Source organism: Morus notabilis, unplaced genomic scaffold, assembly GCF_000414095.1.
Source record: "Morus notabilis unplaced genomic scaffold, ASM41409v2 Scaffold11, whole genome shotgun sequence".
NCBI lineage: Eukaryota > Viridiplantae > Streptophyta > Magnoliopsida > Rosales > Moraceae > Morus > Morus notabilis.
Window position 1 is genome coordinate 105,846 of NW_010360658.1, and position 24,439 is coordinate 130,284.

At 36.4% G+C, this 24,439-nt stretch overlaps 5 protein-coding genes across 6 annotated transcripts; 1 reads left to right on the top strand and 4 right to left on the bottom strand.

Moving 5' to 3' along the window:
• Positions 1-1,214: 1,214 nt before the first annotated feature.
• On the bottom strand, positions 1,215-3,648 carry LOC21397731 (ultraviolet-B receptor UVR8). The gene is made up of 4 exons (XM_024164861.1): positions 3,254-3,648; positions 2,241-2,457; positions 1,787-2,096; positions 1,215-1,703 (listed from the first exon to the last, which is right to left on the bottom strand). Exons 1-4 carry the CDS (start codon positions 3,640-3,642, stop codon positions 1,216-1,218), a joined length of 1,404 nt encoding a protein of 467 aa, XP_024020629.1. The 5' UTR covers positions 3,643-3,648; the 3' UTR covers position 1,215.
• A 3,698-nt stretch (positions 3,649-7,346) lies between these two features.
• Positions 7,347-10,979, top strand: LOC21397732 (putative glucose-6-phosphate 1-epimerase). The gene is made up of 10 exons (XM_010096956.2): positions 7,347-7,563; positions 7,762-7,872; positions 8,395-8,508; positions 8,765-8,816; positions 8,987-9,124; positions 9,267-9,365; positions 9,575-9,672; positions 9,820-9,927; positions 10,035-10,116; positions 10,702-10,979. Exons 1-10 carry the CDS (start codon positions 7,496-7,498, stop codon positions 10,765-10,767), a joined length of 936 nt encoding a protein of 311 aa, XP_010095258.1. The 5' UTR covers positions 7,347-7,495; the 3' UTR covers positions 10,768-10,979.
• On the bottom strand, positions 10,971-12,880 carry LOC21397733 (pentatricopeptide repeat-containing protein At5g66520). The gene has a single exon (XM_010096957.2). It carries the CDS (start codon positions 12,805-12,807, stop codon positions 10,990-10,992), a length of 1,818 nt encoding a protein of 605 aa, XP_010095259.2. The 5' UTR covers positions 12,808-12,880; the 3' UTR covers positions 10,971-10,989.
• Positions 12,881-13,428: 548 nt separating this feature from the next.
• LOC21397734 (syntaxin-112) lies at positions 13,429-18,239 on the bottom strand. Of its 2 annotated transcripts, XM_010096958.2 has the most exons (7): positions 18,013-18,239; positions 17,826-17,897; positions 17,624-17,683; positions 17,370-17,464; positions 17,072-17,141; positions 16,846-16,978; positions 13,429-14,342 (listed from the first exon to the last, which is right to left on the bottom strand). In XM_010096958.2, exons 1-7 carry the CDS (start codon positions 18,130-18,132, stop codon positions 13,429-13,431), a joined length of 1,464 nt encoding a protein of 487 aa, XP_010095260.1. In that variant the 5' UTR covers positions 18,133-18,239. The 2 variants fall into 2 exon arrangements, with proteins under 2 accessions (XP_010095260.1, XP_024020621.1); XM_024164853.1 differs by lacking the exons at positions 16,846-16,978; positions 17,072-17,141; positions 17,370-17,464; ... (1 more) ...; positions 17,826-17,897; positions 18,013-18,239 and adding exons at positions 14,449-14,513; positions 14,784-14,857.
• Positions 18,240-20,077: 1,838 nt separating this feature from the next.
• Positions 20,078-23,049, bottom strand: LOC21397735 (transmembrane protein 53). The gene is made up of 4 exons (XM_010096959.2): positions 22,398-23,049; positions 22,196-22,298; positions 20,672-20,880; positions 20,078-20,588 (listed from the first exon to the last, which is right to left on the bottom strand). Exons 1-4 carry the CDS (start codon positions 23,042-23,044, stop codon positions 20,324-20,326), a joined length of 1,224 nt encoding a protein of 407 aa, XP_010095261.2. The 5' UTR covers positions 23,045-23,049; the 3' UTR covers positions 20,078-20,323.
• Positions 23,050-24,439: the final 1,390 nt, after the last annotated feature.

Genomic DNA, 24,439 nt, shown 5'->3' on the forward strand with positions numbered 1-24,439 from the left:
AAATTTATTAAAAATTTGGGGATAAAAAAAAAACATGCTCATACAGATTCAGCAAGGAGAAAATAGGAAAAACCAAGAAATTAACATCACATATCGAAAAGAGTTCCTACCTATACATCTTCATCAGATTATGTTAAGTTAAATTTGTTATAAATTTGGGGATAAAAAAAACCATGCTCATACGGATTCAGCAAGGAGAAAAGCGGAAAAAACTAAAAAATTAACATCACAGATTGAAAAGAAAACCACCTATACAATCCATCAATGCGACAAATGAGATTGATGCCCGTATGAAATTGAAATCAAGATAATAAAAAAAAACTAACATAGATCGGCAACGACAGAGGAAAGAAGAAAAAAGGAATCATACTGGTGGTGGCGATAGAGGAAGGTCCGGCAACGGCGTGGTGGATCAGAAGGCGGCGGCAGTGTGGTCGACGGAAGACTAGACGAGAGAGAGGCGGCTGGGTCTGGAAAAAGATGGGTTAGAGAGAGGTTAGGGCTAGATACGTCTGGCGATCAAGTGGTGGATCGGAAAGCAGCGACAGCGCAATGGATCGGGCGGCGGCAGCGGTGGCGACGGAAGAGATTCAACAAGTTGGACAAGATAGGCGTCTGGGCTAAGAAAAAATGGGTGAGAGAGATTTTGATTCTCGTGTATTACTTTCCTGGGAAAGTGAATAATATTAGGTAGGTTTAGAATTACTCTAAAATGTAGTAATGTAAATCCTATAGGCTTTACTTTTTTAGGTTTTAAAAAAGTCCAATAATTATACCAGAATCTTTCATATTCTCATTCCCACCTCCTGAGATTATCTCATACCAAACGCCCCTAATATAGATAGCCGAGTATTTAGGTGTTTATGTCGTTTTTAAATGTTTCTGTAAAGAAACCTAAAACAACTGAGAAGCAATGCAAATTTTGAAAAGCTATTCATTATTGCACTGCTATTCGTTTTATTTTTGTGCCTATAATACTAGAGCTCATGTAGACATACAAAACTGATGTAACAATGACGCAATCAAGCCACTGTGTTCAGCAGATTACATAGCCCAGTTCATTTCACCGATTTGAGTTTAGAATTCGAATTTTACTACAGTAAAAAACTCTCAGAAACAATCACATCTAACTTTTTTGTTATAGTAAAAAGCTCTCAATAAAGTCACATCTCAACTTGAATTAAAAAATTCGAATCAGCGAACTAAATGGGCCCATTATTCAGCTACTAGCACTAAATTATGATCAAAACCTGATACAACTTGTAACACTTCATAATCTTCTAGAGGATAGAGCAAAACCGGTTCAGCTTCATCAATGGAGCTTCCTAACCCAAGCCTTCCATTCTTACCACAACCCCAGACCCACACTTCTCCACTTGATGTCAGGGCAATGGAATGCACACGCCCTCCTGACACCGAAACGGGAGTTTCCCCTTCCAATGCTTTGACCTTCATCAGAGTGCTCTCCGGTCCCACCCTTCCGAGCTGAGAGCTTTGATTCCATCCCCATGAAACAATGCTTGTGGGGTCACCTTTTGAATCATCTGATAGCGAAACTCGGCAAATTGCCAAAGAATGGCCAAGACCTGAGGCAACAGATGTTAGATGGAAGCTTATGTCAACAGGAAACATTCCTAGATCTTGTTTTACTCTGCCCAGTTGCCCATATGCATTGCTCCCGCAGCTTAACAGAGTTCCATCACCTGAAAACCAGATGATTAGATCGAATCTTGATGGATTTACTGATCCACAAACACATAAATGTAGACATAAATACACTACCTACCGCAAAGGATCAGTGAATGGTCAAGGCCACAAGCAATGTCCAGAACATGAACACCGTGTAGTTCTTTCACTAAACGAGGCTCCCAAATTATTGGCCTGTTTTTCTCTTTCTCCACTCCTTCCAAAACCAGCTTCTCTGCAGCCTCTAATGTCGAACTTGACAGTTTGTTGTTTTCAGTTGCACTTGATTCCAGTGGAGATGTCTCCAGAGTCCCTGCAATGCTTCCTAACCTACCATCAGCTGAATAACCCCATCCAAACAATTTCCCATCCTCAGTCTGTGCAAGAGCATGTCCCCAACCAAACGTCACCTGCCAAACAAGGAAATGGGGTTCAAGCAGACTAATAAACACCAGTCTTGCAATTCATTCATTTTCTACTTTTCCTGAAAATTGTGAGTTAAGTCAATTGAAAATCATAACACCAATCAGCCATAAGCATAAGCGCACGCACACCTTAGCTATCTTTTCTCTGGCAAGCGCTTCGACTTTCGAAGGCACAACAGCCTCAATGACTTCCTTTCCAAGACCAAGCTGGCCACGCTTAGACTTTCCCCAAGTCCATAGAGATCCATCATCTCCAATGGCCGCAGAAACAACGCCAGAAGCAAATGCCGCTTTAACTCTTACTTGCTCCAATCCTATTACTCTCTTGGGCTCATTCCATGAATCTCTACCAAAAGAGTAATCCATGAGAACTCCTACAAACATTACTATAAGCAAACTGTTCGGAATTCCTTTTGACACCTATCAATGGCATTTCAGAATAAGTGAATAACCAGCAAGCATCCCCTTCAAAAGAAGATTTTCCAATAAATGAACACCAAAAAAAAAGGAAAAAAAAAGGCCAAATCTTGTCATAGATGAACAAGATGTACGTAACTAGACGTGATTGTTTAAAGAAGAAAGAAAAGTTTAAAAACTTCATCTTTGCTTAATGTAGGCAGTGTTTGGTAAGAGGAAAAGAAAATAGAAATGAAAGAAAGGGATATAAGCTAGGTGAGAAAAATAGAGAGGAAGGAAATGACATTCCTTTTATTGTGTTTGGTATGAATTCCCACCTCTATTCTCTTCATATTTGAAAAAACTGAATTATTCTTTAAAAGATTTAAAATCCCTCGCCCAACCCATTCTCTCATTTTCCCTCTCCTACCAAACAATCATGGATTCAGAATTCTTGCACTAATCTCTTTCCTTCCACTTTTCTCTCCTACCAAGCAGGCTCTAAAGTTCAATTCGAAAAATTAGAAATTCCAGTATAATGCACATGTACACTTCTGTAACATTGATAAGCTTCATTCCAAAGATCATTTCTAGACAGAAACAGAAAATCGAAAATAACACACATTTTCCTCAAACCTTACATAAAAATAAAAAAATTAAATTAAAAAAAAATCACATTCACAATTGCGCAACAAACAAAATTTTGCCAAAACAGAACCCTAAATAGCCGAAGAGCGTAATTTTACCTGGGAGAAGAACGACCACGGCCAAGCTGAGCTTCGAGGTCTCGGCCCCACGCCCAAAGCTGGCCTTGCGAAGTCACGGCAAGCGAGTGGTAGTGGCCAGCGCTTACGGCGTCGATATCGGAGGGAAGAGAAAGCACTTTGGTCGGCTCGTAGGCGTCGACGCCGATTCCCATCAGAGAAGTCGGGAGTCCCAGAGCGCCATGGCTTCCGTCCCCAAAGCTCAGCACTGCGAGTCCTCGGCGGCTTTGGACCATAAACTGGACCGCCATTTTTTTCTTCGTCTTCAAAGCCGCTCGAAGCATCTTCTGGTACTGAAGAAGCTTTGTCTGTGATCTCTTTTGCTGCGGATTCCGGCGACGGTGAGCGTCTTGCGTTTTGCAACTATCCATCTTCCAATCGAGTTGGGCTTTTGATAACTCACAGAAATAGAGTTATTTAGCATATTTTTAGGCTTAATATTTGTTTATATTCTCCGGGTAAAATGCATTTGTGTTAGTATTTTAAATAGCATTTATTAATCTTTTTCCGTGTCGCAGAAAGTTGTTATTTATGGGAAATCTTGCTATATTTTGAAGTTATTCCTCAATTCAACTCATTGCATTGACCCTGGAAACTTAGTGCATGATGTCCACAGGAGGTGCTGACGTAGGCTTTTGGTGAGAAAAGCACGGTAGAAAACACAAAGGTTGAAATCCCCCCAATGCCATAGCATTGCTGCAGCAAAGTCGCAGCAAAAGCAGGAGCAGCCAAAAATTAGCAAGCTGTCGCAGTTTGTCTTTTAGCGCTGGTAGTGGTCCAAGCACTGACGGGACAGCTGTAAGAGCACCAGGAGGGGGGACCATCAATCATGACTCTCATGCATACACTTGTCACTAGGGCACCTCAACATGCCCTAGTATATAAAGGAAAAGAAGAGTATAGTACGCCAGAGGGAGAGAAGAGGAAAAAAATCAGGGAGGCACACAGAATTCCTGGATGAGCTGGAAACGGAGACAGAAGAGAGTACAGGAGATTTTGGACGCTGGAGCTGGAGAAAAGAAGAGTACAACACGGATACACAGGGGTTTTTGACCTCAGATTCTAGTTTAGCTGTTTTCTCTTTCTCTTTGTATTTACTTTCCGAGACCTTATGGATCTGTTATTTGTTATTAATTCTGATTTTGTTGAACTAAACATGAGCTAAATTCCTTAGCTAGGATTATTGATGGAACCAAAGTTGCAATGAAGATCTATTTGCTATCTTGATTGATAATGTAATTTTCATCTGGTTTATTCAAGCGTATTTATTGTTTACTTTCTATTAAGTGACAGGCCATCATTTAGTAAGAAAACACAAATTTAAGCTAATTCTGGAAAGGTTGGTTGAGTTAGATCTAGCTTGGATAATGTAAGAGATAGTATAAGAATATACTATTATCTTGTACAACCCATTAAAATTGATGTTAACGTCAGATTTGTAAACTAAAACACATAGAAATATGTTGGTTTAGTTTAAGGAATTACAAGCATAAATCTGTCGGAAGATGATTATGTAGAATTTTAGGTTGACTAGATGAACTTTGCTATAGCAATCGTATAGCAAATCGTGGTCAGAGTTGCAACCGAGGGGAAATCAGTAATCGTAGCCTTCATCCATCATTAAATCACAGCTCTAAGCTCAGATCTTGTTGACTTTTACCTCTTGTCTGCATTTAAATTACAGTCTTTGGTCTTATACATTCTTTTCACTTAATTAATATCAATTTGGCATTCAAACTATTCTCAATCATATTGATAAAACTGGTTTTTATAATAGAATTCCTCATTAACTCAGTCCCTGTGGAGATGATACTTTACTCATTACTATATTATTTATTCGATTGCGTGCGCTTGCGTGGAGTCATTTTATGCATAGAATTTTTGGCGAACAGCTTCTCAAGCCCTTGAATAGTTTCATGGGAATTGGACATCCATTTTGGGCTCATTGGACTCAGGCTCAGGTTCTTCTTTATATTGGGCCCCAACATGGAAAGCAGCCGAGATACACTGCATCGCAAAAAGGGGGAAAACCAGAAATAGCACTGATAGAAAAATATTACTTATATCACTACCATCAAAACTAAACAATTTACATTCAATTAATAAAAATAAAATAAAAGGTTGTAATGACATCTAATTATTTATAATAATATAAGTAATAGGTTTGTACAAAACCACAATAAATCATGTACTTTTCTTCACTTTTAAAATTTAACAAAATTTTCAAAATATTATAAATATAATAAAAATTAGATAGTCATTATCATAATAATTTCACATTTTGTATCATATAATGATTTACTTATTATTGTAATAATATAAAAATTTTATTATTTTTATAATATTTTAAAAAATTTTCTACATTTAAGATTTAAGCCCTACTATTAAAATTTTACTACATGTGTAAAGACCCCGAAGCAGCCTGTGATAATAAATTAATTGCAGATTAAGCATTGCTCAATCATATAATCCGTTAATTCAAACTATATTTATATATCTATATATATTATATTTTTCTATAAATTTTTAAATAACATATGTAAATATTATTTTTCTAATTATATAATACATATATATATATATATAATTTAAGTATACATCAAAGGAATCTCGATTTTGTCTGTACGGTAGATTTAATACAAAACTAAAGCCCAAACTAATGTATCGATGTTGAATTACTTTAAATTAATGCTGGTAAATGATGATGACTTTACTTATTGAAGTTTGTCTGTTATTATGGATTTGAATTATACATTTTAAGGGCTTGTGTTTTTTGCATGACTTAAGTTATGACTTAAGTCGTGTATGTGAGAGAAAAATATTATAATAAAAAAATTAAATTTAAATTTTTATAAGAGAAAATACTGTAATAATATGACTTAAGTCATGAAAATAAACATATCCTAAATCATTGTCAAAGACTTGAACTTTATGCTAAATTTTGTGTCAAAGACTTCAATTTTATATTTAAGGATGAGAATAGGTACCCGCCAAGGTGGGTATGGAAACACTATAGCTCCGTTCATTTTGCCGATTCGAGTTTATAATTCGAGTTCTGCTACAGTAAAAAGCTCTCAGAAACAGTCACATCTAACTTTTTTACTACAGTAAAAAATTCTCACACAAAATCACATCTCAACTCGAATTATAAACTCAAATCAGCGAAGTGAACGGACCATATATGAGGGCGGGGGCGGTTATGGTAGTTATTCTGACTTTGAGTCGGAGATGGGACAGCGTCCCATTCCCAACTTAATTATGTGTACTTGTATTTTATATACAGAGCTAGTGTCTTTATTGCTTACTTTGTATATACTTTAAAAATCTTAAAATATATGTATAATAATTAAAAATTATAAAGAAAAGGAAAAGTATCAAAAATAAAAAAGGAAGCTATCCTTTTAATTATAATATTTTTCAATTATAAATAATAAATATTACTTTCTTAATGGGTAAATGGATGTGGTGTGAGGATAGTTCTTCTAGTGGGGATTTTCTCATATCTATCCGGTTTAAAATTAAACGGGTATGGAGGTGGATAGGAGGGACAAAATAAGAGTAGGGTCACCCCCATCCTGAATTCTAATCCCGTTTATGTGATGTAATGAATTAGATTTTGTGGAACTATTTTAATTTATATTATGTTGTGTTTTTGTTTAATTTTGTTATTAATTTTATGATAATATTGAGAAAAGAAATGAGCTACAAGAGTCAAGGTCTAAAACATAAATAATCAGCGAATTCGTAATTCAATCTGTGAAATTCTTTACGGATTGAATTGAATTTGAAATTTAATGGATTGAGATTTTTCTAATATATAATAACAAATTAGATTACGGATTGACTTGTTAAGACCTCGTTCATTTTACCGATTCGAGTTTTTAATTTTAAATTTCTACAGTAAAAAGCTCTCAGAAAATGTCACATTTAACTTTTTCTGCTACAGTGAAAAGCTCTCAGAAAATATCACATCTCAACTCGAATTGAAAACTCAAATCTGCGAAGTGAACGAGGCCTCCGTAATCCGATTCGTGAACACCTGTTGGGAAGGAATTTAGAAATATCAGTTAAAAGAAAAAGAAAAAAAAAAAAAAAAAAAAAAAAACTGAGAATCATAAGAATATCCGAATTTTAACAAGCACAAAAATGGCGACGGCTTAAACAACAACCGAATCACCAAGCCTCCCACAAGCTCAGCAAAGCAGAGACGTTTTGCCGAGAAAGATGGCGATGATTTCTATGCCCATTTCGCTCCCTACTCCGACCCGTTTAACTTTTCGCAGAGTCAACCGGTAAGCTCCTCCTTTTTATTCCTTGAATTTAATATCTATCTACGCATGAGAAAGATACAATTTTGTTCCGAAATCATATCATAGAAAATTATGGTTTTGTGCGTTTTTTAGCTGAAAATCTCGTCACCACTGTCAAGTTGAAATGCCAAGATATTTTGAATGTGCATTTTGGTTGTGCGTGCGTGTGTGTGACCACAGGCACTCCGGTGTTGCCTTTGCAAGCCTGAGCAAAGAGAGGTCTTTGGGAGTGAGGCTCACTGAAGGAGAAGAAAACTTGCCCAAAGTCGTTCTGACCTCTGCTGAGGGTAGGTCAGTAAAACACGTGGTTTTTTTTTTTTTTTTTTCCTCTTTCAATTATCGTATCTTTCTGCTTTTGCTTCCTTGACTAATTGACTTGAATCTCATTTGTAGTCTTCTAATTATAGGCCTAACATCATTTTGATCTTTGACTTTTAAAACGTCTCAAAATGAGTCCCGTCCTATCGAATTGTTCCAAATTAGTATGGAAATTTCTGTCTCTCAACAGAAAAATGCCCGACTTCTTCCTGACTAGGGGCCGTGCCCTTCCATCCATTTGATCATTATAATCTCGGCTGGTGCCTTTTTCCGTCGAGATTTTAATTGTTGAATTAATGAAAATATTAATTTGGGACAATTTGATTGATCGGAGACTTGTTTCGCATCGTTTTAAAAGTTAGAGGACTAAACCTATAGTTCTAGACTTAAGATGGGATTTAACATTACAAAGTTATATTGCTCATTAAATGAGTTCTGATACAGATTCATATGAAGAATTTCTCTAATAGATGATTGCATTATACCTTTTTGTAGTGAGGCTGATATATACTTATTTGGAGGTTGCATTACATCTTGGAAACTCCCAAATGGCAAGGACCTCCTTTTCATTCGGCCTGATGCTGTCTTCAATAAGAAGAAACCAATCAGGTTCCTTTTTTTTTTTTTTTGCTTTCTTTCTTTCTTTCTTTCTTTCTCTTGCGGGATGAGTTAGACCGTGACTACACACGCTTACACCTTAGCACTTTTTGTCTAGGTTATGTTGACATGCCTGAGGCAGCAAAAACAAAATAACCATAAAATATCATACTTCAACTTAAATAATGTCGATCTTCCCACATTGATTTACTTATTTACCAAAGAGCATGATTTCTCTCAAATACTAACTGTATCTCTCTTGGGATAGTGGAGGTATTCCACATTGTTTTCCACAGTTTGGACCTGGTCAGATGCAGCAGGTATCCTCTTATTTATTCTTATTTTCTCCGTCTATCATCTTGCGATAATCATGTTTTCTCCTGTACAATATCTATTACTGTGTTATTTTCTATTCTTTTATCTCTGGTGTTGCTAAGACGTACAGATGTGACTATGTACTGAACTTTGGGGGTGTTTACACCATTGACAGCATGGATTTGCAAGAAACGTGGATTGGTCAATTGTTGATTCCGAAACTGTGGAAGGAAATCCCGTCGTAACTTTAGAGCTTAAGGACAGGCCTTACAGTCGTTCCATGTGGGATTTCAGCTTTCAGGCTTTATACAAGGTTAGTTATAAAACTGAATTTCATGTAATTGTCACTGGTAGCTCATTTTTCAGCTTGCCTGCAAGTTGCAATGCCGAACATTGTGTGCATTCCTTATAACGTCTTACAGACGATGGACTTACAAGTGGTCTATTGGCTCTAGGTATTGCTGAAATCGCGCAGCCTTTCGACCGAACTTGTTGTTACAAACACAGACAACAAGCCATTCTCATTTAGTACTGCCCTGCACACGTACTTTAGCGTAAGTATCCAACCTTCCTGCTTGGCAATCCAAATTTTTGCTTTCAATTTGAATCATTTTCTGAACTTGTTGTATAAATTCATGTTTTGATTGTGATCTCAAATTTCTCAAAGGCTCTAGGAGTTTCAGTTTACATGGTATTTGCAACCTTTATTTACCATAAATGCTTGGAAGAAAACAAATTACTATCAATAGCCTTTATCATGCAGGCTTCTGTAACAGGGGCATCGGTTAGAGGGTTAAAAGGCTGCAAAACACTAAATAAAGTCCCTGATCCAAAGAATCCACTGGAAGGCAAGGAAGAAAGGTTTGTATCAAATTCATGTAGAGACATGCTTTTATTACCATACAATATGGAAACGAAAATTTTGATTCCAGCAAGTGAAAGAGAGGATCTTTTGAATGTTCAGGCCTGGGTTTTCTTCATTTCCGATTGTTTATTTTACGTACACAGGGACGTGGTCACTTTTCCTGGATTTGTGGATTGCATATACTTGGATACTCCTAGTGAGTTGCATCTTGATAACGGATTAGGGGATGTAATATCTATCAGAAATACAAAGTGAGTTTGAAGCTTGGTTCGTCGGTTTACTCTAATTTAGTTACAAATTTTCTATGATATTTATGTGTTTTACATTCTTGGCTCTCCTGCAAATTTCATGGTTGTAGTTGGACCGATGCTGTGTTGTGGAACCCACATCTGCAGATGGAAGCCTGCTATAAGGATTTTGTCTGTGTGGAAAATGCTAAGGTACAAAATTTCTAGTGACGGCTAAAACTTGAACAAAATATATTCTAGTTGACATTTTGATGTAGGAAGATTAAGTTATTAGTAATCGTTTTTATATTTCTATGTTGTTTGTATTAGCTTATTAATTTGGATGTGCTTTTATCGTTTATCTCAGTAGTTGTTTTGTTGTCGTTTGATGAGTGGACTATAAATAGCCACCATATCTATTGTAATAGTTAGACTTGAATATTTTGATAATTGATTTAGAGTTGAGTTTCATCTCCAATTTGGGGGTTTTCCCCTTTGTGGAGTTCTTTTAGGTGGATTTAGGATTCCTCCGTCCGGGTTAGGCCGGTAAAATCCCGTTCTATCCATTCCGCTGCATCACATTTCCTCCCAAGTTTGTCCATATGCGCTTTGAGCTGATTATTGTATTATTTGTCCCCTTACCTTAAGCCTTCTTTATTCTAGTAAATTTGGCTTTATCATTCAGCAGGGAGATGTTATGTTAATTGAACTACTTCTTAATGTTATTCTTTATGCAACATGCCTTTTAACTATTTTTCTGATGTTCTTTTTGTTTTTTGGTGTCTCTTTTTACTTCAGATTGGAAATACCCAGTTAGAGCCTGGACAATCTTGGACTGCAACTCAGCATCTTAGCACCAACTGAACTGTGTCAATTTTGTAGAAATATGTCACTCTTGCCTTTCTTCTTGTTTGTTTTTTTTTCCTCTCCTTTTCGGCTGCCTTGCTTTGTATTTTCTGCAGCTCTATAGTTACAAAATCAAATTATTGGTCTGGCAAAGGCATAATCATTCCCGTTAATATATCATGTACTGGAATAATGTTTGTTATTACATTCTGAAAGAACAATGCAATTCACAATCTTTTTTCACCAGTAATCTCCGCAAGAGCAGTTCCCTTCCCTGAAAATATGAAAACGAACTCTATCACGCAAAATTATATCTCTACCATAAATCTTTGATACGAGCTTCGCTGCCCTATGGCAGTCCTCACAAACCCGTAGATTCTTGAAAATCCGAATTGTTACTCCTGGTTTACTTCTCATTAGCCCAAAGGCCATTGCAAGCTTCTCACTGTGCTGTTGGATTGCTGTTTGTTTCTCCTCATCCTCAAGATCAAGTAACAAGTCTCCTGTTACAGGTTCGTATCCTTCTTGTCTCATTCTCTTTGCCATCAGTTGCCACATATGACAAATCTCTCCCATGTGCAAATTAGAGCCATTCCCGGCAAAAAATTCATGAACTATCCCATTTAGGCTAATGACACTGCAGCCAGGAAGTTTCCGAACTCCCAAATCTTTCATCCGCCTCCTCACTTCTATTGCTTGGTTCCATTCTCCGGCTGCAGCATGAATGCTTGACAAATGAATGTACCTTCCATGATGTTCTGGGTCGAGTTCGATCAGGAGTTTTCCTATCTCTTTGCCTAACTCGAGATGTCTATGAATCCAGCAGGCGTTAAGGAGTGCCCCCCATATGGCAGCATTCGGCGCAAAAGGCATTTTCTCAATCAACTGTTTTGCTTCTTCCAGCGAGCCTGCACGGCCAAGAAGATCAACCATGCAACCGTAATGCTCTATTGAAGGGTTCAGCTTATAAACAGGTTTCATGCTTTGAAATAATGATTTTCCTTCATTGACTAACCCTGCATAACTACAAGCAGTCAAAATTGCAGTGAAAGTGATGAGGTTTGGCTTAACGTTTTGACTCTGCATCTGCTTAAACCAGTCAAGAGCTTTTCTTCCCCGTCCATAAATTGCAAAACCTGCAATTATTGCTGTCCAGGTAGAGACATCTTTCTTCTTCAGATTTCCAAAAACTTTGAGAGCTTGTTCCATGTTGCCACACTTGGCATACATGTCTATAAGAACACAACCCAAGATTGGATCGATATGGATTTGATTCCTTCCAATATAAGAGTGTATCCAGCTGCCTTGGTCCAATGCCCCAAGACAGGCACAAGCCGAGAGAGTGCTTGCCAGTGTCACACTGTCAGGTTTGACACCGGCCACTTGCATTTCATGAAACAAGTACAAAGCTTCTTTATCCAAGCCTGCATTAACAAATCCGTAAATCATTGTTGTCCATGAAATAACATTTCTCTCCGGCATGTTTCGAAACAACGCATTGGCTTTCCCCATTTCACCACATTTCGCATATGCATTGATCATCGAGTTTGTAGAAACAATGTCTCTCTCTGGGATTCGATTGAACAGAAGATTTGCCGAGTGGAAGCTGTCAGTTACGGCATAAACGTGCAATAAGGAATTAATGGCGTAGACTTCTGAGCTAAACCCCATCTTTATGATGCAAGCGTGGATTTGTTGGGTTTCTTTCAACGCTGACAAGCAAGAACAGGCTTTAAGCAGTGAAGGGAACGTGTAATTGTTGTGCGGAACTGAATGGCAGACCATTTGATGGTAAAGATGTAAAGCTTCTTCTGGCTCATTACTGTTTGCATATCCTTTAATCATTGTGTTCCACATGAAAGTGTTGGGTTTGCTAAATCTGTCGAAGATCATTCGGGCGTAAGCCAAATTGCCAGAATTGGGTAAAACACAGAAACTTAGGAGCTTGCTTGCGGGGATGACATCTGAAACAAGGCCTCTTTTAAACATCTGGGCATGTATCTGTTCCAATTCCACCATGTTTGAACATGTTTCTAGCAAAGTCAATGCATTTTCCATGTTGGGTTCCAAGAACTGGCTTTTGGAGAAAGCAAGCGAGGTGTCGTTGAAGTGCAAAGGTGTTAAAAGAGAAGAGAACGCAGTGGAGAAATGGAGAATTGGGTAATTGTTTCTTTGGTTCAAAATTTGGATAAGGTCTTTCACATGAAAAAATATCTTTTATTCCTCTTTTTGTCTCGTTAATAGACTAACTTTTTCAATGCAAAGCTGTTGGCTGGTCCCCATTCTTCATTGTCGTTTTCAAGTAGAACATAGAAGCAATGCATACAAACGACAATCAAATAACAGTAAGAAAAATCCCCAAAGTGCTCTAGTCCATTAAGAAAAGAAAAATCTACCTTTTTCATTTCTATTTGATGAGGATCAACAGAATGTCAAAATGTATCAGACGAATAACCCACCAAATATAGCTTTTCATTTCTATTTAATGAGGATTTACAATGTCCAAACATATCAAACAAATAACCACCAAAAAACAAAACAAAAAGAACCATAACCAAAAAAATCAACTGCCATTGAAGCAGTGCACAAATCGCTCTCTGAGCTTAGAAAGCTAAAAGTAAAAGATGAATTGAAAAAATCTATAAAAAAAACCCTCCAATACCAAAAGCCCTACAAAACTCAAGAAGCCAACATTGATATGAAGCAGACCAGAAGAATGATAATCACAACAGCCCAAACCCAGTAAACCCATTTGTTCTTCTTCTTCATCTGGTTAGCATAGTAAAGACTGTTTGTGCCACCATTAATAAAATCACCAGCATTCATAACATTCTCTTCAATGTTATCAATCTTTTCGCCTTGAGCTTCAACCAGAACAGCCATGTCAAGAAACACCTGATGAAGCTTATCCAAACTTCTCTGTATATCCAAAACATTCTCATGTCTGGCTTTGTTCCCCATTTCAGCCTCAGTTTTCCCCTCGAAAAATTCGACTTTCATCGCCCCGGCGGCCATCTTCTCGACCGCCTCCTCGCTTGGTAACTCCCCTGTAGCGCAATAGTACTTCCTCCTCAGATCTTCCTTGTGATCAGCCACAATCTTTTCCCTCAGAGACTGGAAACTCCTCATCATTTCTCTTAACTTGGCTCTCAAGCCATTGGTGATCGAGACCCTAGTACAGTCTACAGGGCTTCCTTCTCTGTAGATCTTCCGGTTTTTCGCATTGGACTGATCAATCGCCTCGAGTCTCGCCTTGACGGTCCTCAGTTTCCGAAGAATTGCAACGACATCGGAGTCCGTTCGGTCCCTGAGCCCGCGGAGAATCTTGGCGCTGTGGGTGGCCTTGGCTTCCTCATTCAGGGCCTGAAGGTCGGACAAGAGATTGGTGATCTCTTCCATTTCGGACTTGACCGCTGCGACTTCTTGGTAGAACTGAGAGAGGTTCCCTTCGTCTTTCAGGTCGGGAATTTGGCCCTTTTCGATGTCGAGATCGGCTTCGAGGTCCTTCTGGGCTTGTTTCTTGACTTCCACATAACTTAGGAACGATTTTGTCATCAAATCATTCATCTTTTCCGAGATTTTGCAAAACCAACCTGCAAAGAAATTTAGAAAAATAGTCACCAAAATTAGTACGGCGATTAACAATAAAGTGAAGGTACAGTTTAATATAAACGAAATTCTCCAAAAAAAAAAATTTACCTTCAACAAATCAAGAATTTTGATTCGGGTTCTTGAGAGAAGTCTCTGTCTCTCTGCTCCAAGATCTGATTTTCGCATATAACAACCGTACAAAAGACTGTCAAATTCAAGATTCTCACTAAAATCAAACAAGAACAAAACAAGAGATTTGATGAAAAAATGGAAATCACGGGCAATTTAACGGAAGAGTTCAACAAAAACCTCTTGACAGTCCTAATTAGTAAAACCCATTATGATGATCACGATACAAGAAAGAGGAAAGGAAAACAGAAAATCAGAAATCTGAGCGCTTGTAACAGAAGAAAAAGAAAAGAGAGGAAAAGGAAAAGTAAAACCTTGGAGAAATCAATGGCCTGTTTTGTGTCCGATGATCTTCTTGTTTTCTCTGTGTTGTTGGGGTAAAAAGGAGGAATTCTCCTTCAAAGTCAGAGAAGCATAATTTCTTGGATGAAATGGATGGGTTGGGAGGAGAGAGTGAAAAAAATCGTTTCCGTTTCCTAAGGGCCAGTTCACTCCTTTACAAGTACGTTTTCAAATTCAAATTCTAGTTATGGAGAATGGAGATAGCCGTTAATTAATTGAAAGGCGGTGAAATGCATTTTTTCAAGTTATGCTCCACTTAAACGTCAACGTTCATTTTTTGGTTTTTTTTTTTTTTTTGGAGGAAAATTTTTCAAGGGATTTTCTTTTTGGGAGTAAATTTAGGTGTCATTGTTGTTTGTTATTTCTTTTTTTTTTCGAGAAATATTGTTGTAATTTCATTTGAATAGAAAATAGTATTTATTTAAGAGTCACTTTCTATTTTTTTCCCCCAAACTAAGTCACAACAACAAATAACCAATTATATTTTCCTTAAAAAAAATAACTTTTTTTTATACTTCTTATTTTTGTTTTTGAAGTCTTCTTATTATGCCGTTGCTATATATAACTGTAGTTTCTTCAAGTTCTTAAGGTCGTTTCTTTGAATGTAATTTACTTTTTATTTTCGTTCTTTCATAAATTTGATGCCGTTACAATGTATAGCTGTTGTTTGAAGTTTTTACCGTCGTTGCTTTGTAGTTAATTTCCTTTTATTGTCGTTATGGTGTTTTCTAGAATCCATGTCGTTTCCGAAATAGTGTCCTTTCTATTCAATTGTTGTTTTTCACGTCCCATAGATTTTTTTTTTTTTTTTTTTATTGAATGAGCACATCTCATAGTTAATGTTCTTACAAATTTGCTGTCGTTTCTTATCATTGCCCTTTCACAGTTTTGTCGTCCTGTATGTATTTGTTGTCACTTTGCATGTATAGTTGTTAATTTGTGATTTCTTTATTAACCTTCCTTTTGCCTCGTAATTGTCGTTTTTCTCTGTCTTTTCCTGACCACGTTCAACTTCTGTACCTAATGAAAACAGAAGCCAAAATCATAGTTTAGTGTTTTTTTTTTTGTTTTTTTTTGTTTTTTTTGTTTTTGAAAAATAATAAGAATAACTTTGCAAACAAACAAGGGAAATCATACCCCATGAATGATTCCTTTTTCTTCTCACATGTATTTAGAGTTTTGCCGTTGTTTGTTCCTCAAGAATAAAAGAAAATGGACTTTTGCTGTTATATCAGCCTTTGGTCATTCAATTTACAGCATACATGTCCATTTTTTTTATTGGATGATTTTGCTGCCGTTTCTTGGAACGACATGTTTTACGTCTTTTAGTATGTAAACGACATGTCATATAATGTACTAATTTTCTGCATTGATGCAATGAACTGCATATTGTTCTCATGTGTGTCGTTGTATACTTCAAAGATGACACGCGTTTATATCTATGTGAAGTCGTTTTCATCGGACGTCGACGTGTAGCTCGCATAGTTATGTTGGCAGGAAATTTCAATTCGCACTATCGGCTGCAAGTATGAAGTTCACTCTCGACTAGTGGTAAAAGAAAGAGACGGATCAAGAAAGAAACGGTTGAAAAAGCAATCAAAGAGTGTAAATCAGGTGATATACTGGAGATTCAATTACTTGGGTTGTGTTTCACTAACTAGATTCAAAACTAGTCTCCAAAAAGGTATAGAAAAAGATTAGAAAACTAGATTATAAAGATCATCTACTCAAATTACTTTTAACATTTATTTGATTTACTTGTAGTCGTCCCAAATGAGCTCAAAAAGCTACAAAGCGCCAACATGTCAATTAATTCTTTATGAAAAGAGAGTGGAAAAAACAAAAAGAAAAAACTTGCAGGTGCTCGTATAAAAGGTCAAAGAATCCTATAATATCTGGGACACAAAACTCAACATTGCTACGGATACAACCTCTTCAAATTCTCCGGAGAGATTTATTACCGTCGAGCTCCTGTTTCATGACCTTGTCATCTTCTAAGCCCCGAAATGATTGGAGTTAGCTAATTTTCAGTACTTTCTATAGAATTAGAATCTTTGTTGATATTGGCTTCCTGATGCTTGGCCTTCTCAGCCTCATGCTTTCTCAGTGTCGATGAACTAAGCTTATCTCCACTAGATCCTTCAGAAACCAGGTCCACAACTTCAATCTGCATAACATTCAGAACATGATTGAAGACCTTTATTATCAATAAGATCACCATATGGAATTATGAAACTAGAAATTCATAAACTATTAAAACCTTCAGTTGTGAGAGGCCTCTTTCAGCTCTCTTCTTATTGACCGAAATTCCACCCGGTAAAGTCTCCTTGCTGCCAAAACCAAAACCATTGTCATCAGATTTTCTTTTTCTTTGAAGTCATTCATTTGTCATACAACAATGGCAGAAACAAAGACCAAAGTATTGGATCAACTCACTTTTGAAACCAATTAAAAGGCCAAAGTAAAATTGTTGCCATTCATAAATTTCAATTAAGTGTCACTCAAACAGAAATTAACTCACATTCTAAGACCCAATACGATGTTAATTTGAAACAAACCTCACAACTATAGCCTCCAAATTTTCATCAACGATGGACGGACCATATGGATCAGTAATAGGCTCAGCTTGCACTAAGAGCTCCGGTTTAATAGACTGCCCAAAAAAAAAAAAAAAAAAAAAAAAAAAAAAAAAAAAACTTTTAGGAAATTGGAAAGGCAATTGGATAGTAAAAAGTTATCATTTTCTTCTTAAACAAGAAAATTGAATGGTTGTCATAATAAAGCAAAAGAAAAGCTTTTAGAACTAAAATACCTTGATGTAATTTTCAACATTACGCATCCTTTCCTCAATAGGCTGTATTAACTCAGCAAACTGCAAAAATTATATCTTTGACTTCATTCATTACCTCACATTGGTAAAACTTTCAAAGAATCAAATCCATATAAAATTTAGTTCTTGGAGCAACAAATAAAGTGCTTGAAGAGATTTTTTTTTATTTCTTCAATTAAATCACCTGTTTTTTAGTCAACATGGGACCGTCGCAAACTCCAATTACAATCCGATCCCTGGCCAGCTCCGCCGACGCCTGAATTGCCATTGTTATCGAAAAGCATTTGAAAAAAAAAAAATCCCAAATCATCAAATAAATAATAATAATTAAAAGGAGATAAGTCAAATCAAGGGAAAGCAAGTGAGAAGACCTTGAGAAAAAGACGGTGGCCGTCGTGTAATAGGTCGAAGGTACCGCCGAGAACAACAGCGCCGTATGTATTCGGCGGAGAGATCGTGGGTTTTACCAGCGATTCCTCCGAAATCGCCATCTTTACATGCGCCAATCCTCTCTCCGTCTCTCTCAAGTTTCAAGGCTGCTGCAAGTGGGAAACCTTTGGTTTTTTCTGACGTTTTTGTTGAATGGTTAGTTGGCCAAAGAATTTTGAGCCTTTTTTGTTTGTGCGTCTAAAATATTTATATATTGCGGCTGTGATAAGGTACAACGAACCTGGACAGTTCACTTCCAACTACATAAACTGGTGCCGTTGAGTCCCTGGTCCGAGTTTGGTCTTACACTCTATTATTATTATTATTATTATTATTATTATTATAGTAATATTGTTATTATTTAATTTTTAATGTTGTTAGACAAGACAATTTGATTCTTAAATTTTTGGATTAATTCCATAATTTTCTTTGGACAGTGTCAAGTGTCTCACAACAAGTTAATGAATAATTTTATTTAATGAAAATAAGGGAAGATTATAAATTTATCGTGTAATAACTTAAAATTACAAAAACAGTCGCACAAGAAGTATATCAGTATTCCCCTAATAAAAGTAAATTATTATGTTTTATGGCCATAAAATGCTTAAAAAATAATAATATTTTCCACATAAGCTGATTGCTTTTGTAAAAATCCGAGTTTTTAGACGATGCCTTCATTAAAGTTCTAAAATCTGTTGTTGATTGTATCAGCAAGGACCAAATTTGCCAAAAATTAAATTAAAAAAAAAAAAAAAAAAAAAACCATCTCCATCGATCAGATTAAGGGCAAAATGGCACTATTAACAATCATGCTGCTAACAGGCAAACTCGAATCTTTGTAAATAATCTTCGAATAAAACAAATGGAATTCCATAGCAAATGCAACATCCAAAAAAGACATCCAACCGAAATACCTAAATATGACGGGAAAAAAATCCCAGCTCGAAACCCTAGTTGCCCATCAATTACAACCAGAAGTTGAGTCCAAATAGCAGAATCAATCATATATATACATATAAACACGCATATATATATATATATAGAGAGAGAGAGAGAGAGACCTGATGACTTCTGGACAGTTCACTTCCAACTACATAAACTGGTGCCGTTGAGTCCCTGGTCCGAGTTTGGTCTTACACTCTATTATTATTATTATTATTATTATAGTAATATTGTTATTATTTAATTTTTAATGTTGTTAGACAAGACAATTTGATTCTTAAATTTTTGGATTAATTCCATAATTTTCTTTGGACAGTGTCAAGTGTCTCACAACAAGTTAATGAATAATTTTATTTAATGAAAATAAGGGAAGATTATAAATTTATCGTGTAATAACTTAAAATTACAAAAACAGTCGCACAAGAAGTATATCAGTATTCCCCTAATAAAAGTAAATTATTATGTTTTATGGCCATAAAATGCTTAAAAAATAATAATATTTTCCACATAAGCTGATTGCTTTTGTAAAAATCCGAGTTTTTAGACGATGCCTTCATTAAAGTTCTAAAATCTGTTGTTGATTGTATCAGCAAGGACCAAATTTGCCAAAAATTAAATTAAAAAAAAAAAAAAAAAAAAAAAGAGGTTAGTTCACTTGAGTAAAATTGAATCACTCGAAGACGTTTGATTCATAGATTGAAAATTATGATTTAAAATCATTCTCAATTTACGTGTTTTTTTATGAGAAAAAACATTATAACAAACTACGAACTATAATACGAATCATGACACGGATCTTACTTCAATCGCACCCTAATCATATTTTCTACCATTACCTTTGACTTCCATCAATCATATTTTCCCTTCATCACCCTGTTTCCCAGCAGCTTAACAAACAAGTACAAAGAGATGAAAGCGTGCTTTCTTTTCTTTTTCCTTTTACCTTATCATGGTAAGAGACGCCGGGACAAAATCAAATCAGAAGTCAAGAATAAACAAAAATATAAATCCGATGAAACGGTGTGGAACAACAGATAACAATGATGACAAAAAAAACACGTGCTAGCAAATCTGAGATCTTTCTTGCAGAGTTTATTACAATCAGCTAAACCATGGCAATATGCCAGTTGATTATGAGCAAGTAATACAAGTTTCAAGTTCTGAAGCCAAAAATAAGCTTTGTAGACCTTCTTTGCACTAAGGTATATGAATTGGGTATGTGTTAACATGCCCTTTTGCTGAGTTACCATTGCCAAAATGGTATTAGTATCAAACGAAGATTCAGTACAAATTACTTTTAATTTTGCAGGATTATTTATTCACTATAGTAGCAAAACACTCTCTCAAAAACTTTTGAAGCGTTGATGTGTATATGTCTGGGAAAGTCCTATAATGGTCCACATGGGGAGATGAACCAAAGTTAAAAGAGTATACTTTTTTTCCCAACCTCCTTTGCTCTTCAATGAACAACTCAATTGACTTATATGGAACTACTTTATCAGCTGTACTATAAAGGTAAAGCTGAGGACAAGATGGCTGGTTTCTTGTGAGGATAGAGACAACTTTTGTTAACCTCCTGCAAAACCAAGAACAAGAAATTACTATTGTAAAAGCATCTCATATGTTCCATCTTTGTTTACGCACGGGTGATTTACTTACTGATCCACATCCGGCAACTTTAATAGAACCGAGAAGAACTTCTCCAATAGCGATAGAAGCACAGTTTCGACCATCGGGGCTTCCTTTTCTTGTGTATAGGACACGGTCACCTCAGTTTCTGATTCATTTAGTGGTCTACTCTCAAGTGCAGAGGAAGCTGCTGAGTTTCGTTTCTTTAGAATTGCAGCGGAAAATCCTGCAGCCCAGACCTGCCAGGATTAAATGAAAGGTTATTGATAGTTTTATGAGGAGATGCTTGAAATGGAAAGCAAAACACCCCACATAACTAGATATGTTATAAATTATGCACAAATTTACGACATGAATCACATTGCAACCAATATCAACTTGGACTTATTGACAGCAAAATGAGATCAAGGACGTTGACAAAATGCAATTTGATAAGAGAGGTAAACAAATGAATAAACAGACACTTAAGAATCTATAACAGGAGATTAACGATAATGTGTGTAAAAATCCAAAAAATTTAACGCACAACATGTCTTTATACAAACCCCTCGTGCATGCATTTAAAGGCACTTTTTCTCCCAATCTGCATTCTGCATAACTTGCTTATCACAGATTATACATTTTTGTTGAATTGAAGAACAAAGATGGTTTAGGTTCATTTCGCTAGTTCTAATCACAACTCAAGTTTTTGCTACAGTATTTTCTCTCACAAAAATTCAAATTCAACTTTTTTTGCCATAGCGTTTTCTCTCATATGAATTCATTTTTTAACTCAAGTTCTCAGCTCAAACAAGCAAAACGAAAGAGGTTAATGATCATGATTCACAAATTAAGCATTGGAAAATCAGAGTAAAATTTGGGCCATCTTTTAGGTCCGTCAAAATTTTCACGTTCTTCTTAGTAAATTTTGGGCTCTCTTTAGGTCCTTTAAACCAGAGTAGATCTAATGTGGCCATTCATTCAAGACCGTCATGTTTGTAAAAAGTAAAAACTAAACTACTGTCGCTCCAGTTCTCAACTTTTACACATCATCACACCCGTAGTTAATCCAATTGTACTTAAATGTGAAGATTTTTATGGTTTATTCGCCTTGAGTGAAAGGAATAACAATACCACATAAACCAGAAAGAAAAAATAAATGACAACACATACGATCCGTATGAACATAGATGGAGGAACAGAACATCCATGAGAAACTTCCAATAAAGGAGGACGTGAAATTTCACACTAATTTGGAAGAAGTATAGCTAAGGTACAGATTTTTTTTTTTTTTTTCACACCTATGTCTCTAAGATTTAGGTGCTCTTTGGATCGAATGCTGGATGAATGCCATTTAAAAATATCTCTCAGATGCATAAATGTGCATCAATTGCGGACTGCAAATTATAACTTGATGAATACGCAACTAAAGACATAATTAAGCCAACAAGGTGAGCACAATTAGAAATTCGTTAATGTCCCATTGTCCAAACTTGCAGAAAACACACATATATGATATATGAACAAACAAACAATAAAACAAACTAAAATCTTAGGAAACCATGATTCAAAAACCTGAGGATTGAATGGTTCTGCTGCTCCTGAATCAAAAACACACCCCTTAATCTTCTCTAGCAGATCCTGCCGACCCTGCACAATTTCAAGAATGGCTCCATATCTGCAAAATTTAAAAAAAAAAATTCATTGAAAAAAAATGAATAGGTTTTCAATTTCTCTCTCTTCGAACCAAACGCAGAGCACACAAAAGAGTACCTACACAAACCAACCCGTATTGCTAAAAGTATGAAACACCAAGCAACGTTCTCTACCGTCCGATCCACCCACGGAAAGCCACGAAATAAGCTCGCCGGCCAGCGCCGATACCCTCTTCTCCACTCTCCGACCCAAATCGAACCACAGAATCTCTCCAACATCGCTCACGAACGTCACCGCGTGAAACCCCCTGGAGTTGTACCACTCGACGTACCTCTTCAGGTGCTTCGTCTTCGCCCCCAGCCACCCGAGGAGAACCACCGTCACCTCACGGTGGTCACCGATCCCGAAACCGTCGCCTCCATTCGCGGCGACCGCCGGCGACGCTCGGCTCCAGTTCAAGACGGCGTCGTTCGAGGGCGAAATCGGCGAATTGGAGTGGTTTCTTGGGTTTAGCGACGAGAACGGAAGGCAGTGTTTGAAAGGGTTTGGGTACGAAGGAGGGAATGCCGGTGAACGACAGAGGGGAGAGAATGAGGCGCGAGAGATTGGGGGTTTCGGCGGCCGCTGAAGCTTGCGAGGGAAAACGACGGAGGACGGCGTCGTTTTGGCGAATAGGCGGCGGTTGAGGCTGAGTACTGTCGTGTTGGAGAATATTCTCACAGGAGCTTCCATGGCGGAAGTGTGTTGAGAGTGGACCTCGAGAAACATTATTGGGATTGTATAAAACCGTGAAGTTATAAGCTTACGGCTAATTATTAATACTTTTTTAATTAATTTGACAATTAGATTTATGAAAGATTTTTTTTTTTGGCAGGTGATTTAAAGAGTGTTGTAACATTTTATGAAACATAGATGATTAATTGTGTTTTTTAATGCGGAAACGTAGGTTAACCAAACAAGAAAATAAGATAGAATGTAAAGAACATTAGAGGTTGGTATCGTGGTTTGGTGTGTACATTTATATTAATAGGTCACGTTTAGATATTAAACAAATCACTAAATCTCAAAGACTTACAATCACTAATCAAATTTATTCACTTAAAGACTCTTTTTTTTTATCATGACGTTGCTATAAAGAATCTTTTCAATGGTATTGTTTAGCGGTATCACACATTTTCAAACTGCACGGCAAACTCTCTCTGATTAATAATGTGCTTTCTCTTGAAGAACGATGATTGGTTGAACTTCCTTCATCTCTGCAAACGTCTTCTCTGAAGACAACTACTTCTTCTCTTAAAGAATAATAATAGAAATTTCTCAAAATATTATGTAAAAAGAAGCCCAGGAAATGAATGGCTTTGAGTACTATTTACAGCACTTATAATCCTAATAAACTACACATTATTCACTCTCATGGGCACATCACTCCACGGACACACCTCACTTTACGTACACATACATTCACATATATATATCTCATGTATATATATCAAAGTTGGTCTTATGCCTTTTTTAACTCTAATCCGAATCCAACTTTGGCTTTTAAACCAACATGAAATCATGAGAAAGATAACATATAAATCAATTCCTTTCAACTTTCTTGCACTCAATCAATCAAATATTTTTACCTAAAACAGATTCTACCTCAAATCTGCTAGAATCACCAAGATAACTCAAGGCAATCAAATCTCTCAATTATTTTCTACAATAATCTTGCCAAAATCCTGATTTCCCTAGCAAATCATTCCATATTTAGAACAATCAATCAGTCAAAATCATTTTTACCTCCTCTATAAACACCAGTTACTAAAAATATCTTTGTTTACATGTTTTTGAATTTTTGCAGAAACGTACCAAAAACAAACCAACTAACAAAATACCTAACTATTTAGACAATGCACCTTAAGATGGATTAATATATCATCATCAGTATTCAGTAACAAAAATGTTGTACAATATATATAAAACAACATGGAAATATTAGATGGGAAATAATAAAATTTCAGCTTGAAATTTAGACGTAATTTTTTTTTTTATTTGTTAGTCAATGAGAATTTGGGATGAGCCCCGCTAATTGTATCGGACCTGTGCACCAAATAGGAAGCAAATTTCTAAATTCTAGGCTCTCCAAGCACTTGAGCTCCTCTTAGGTTGAAATTTAGA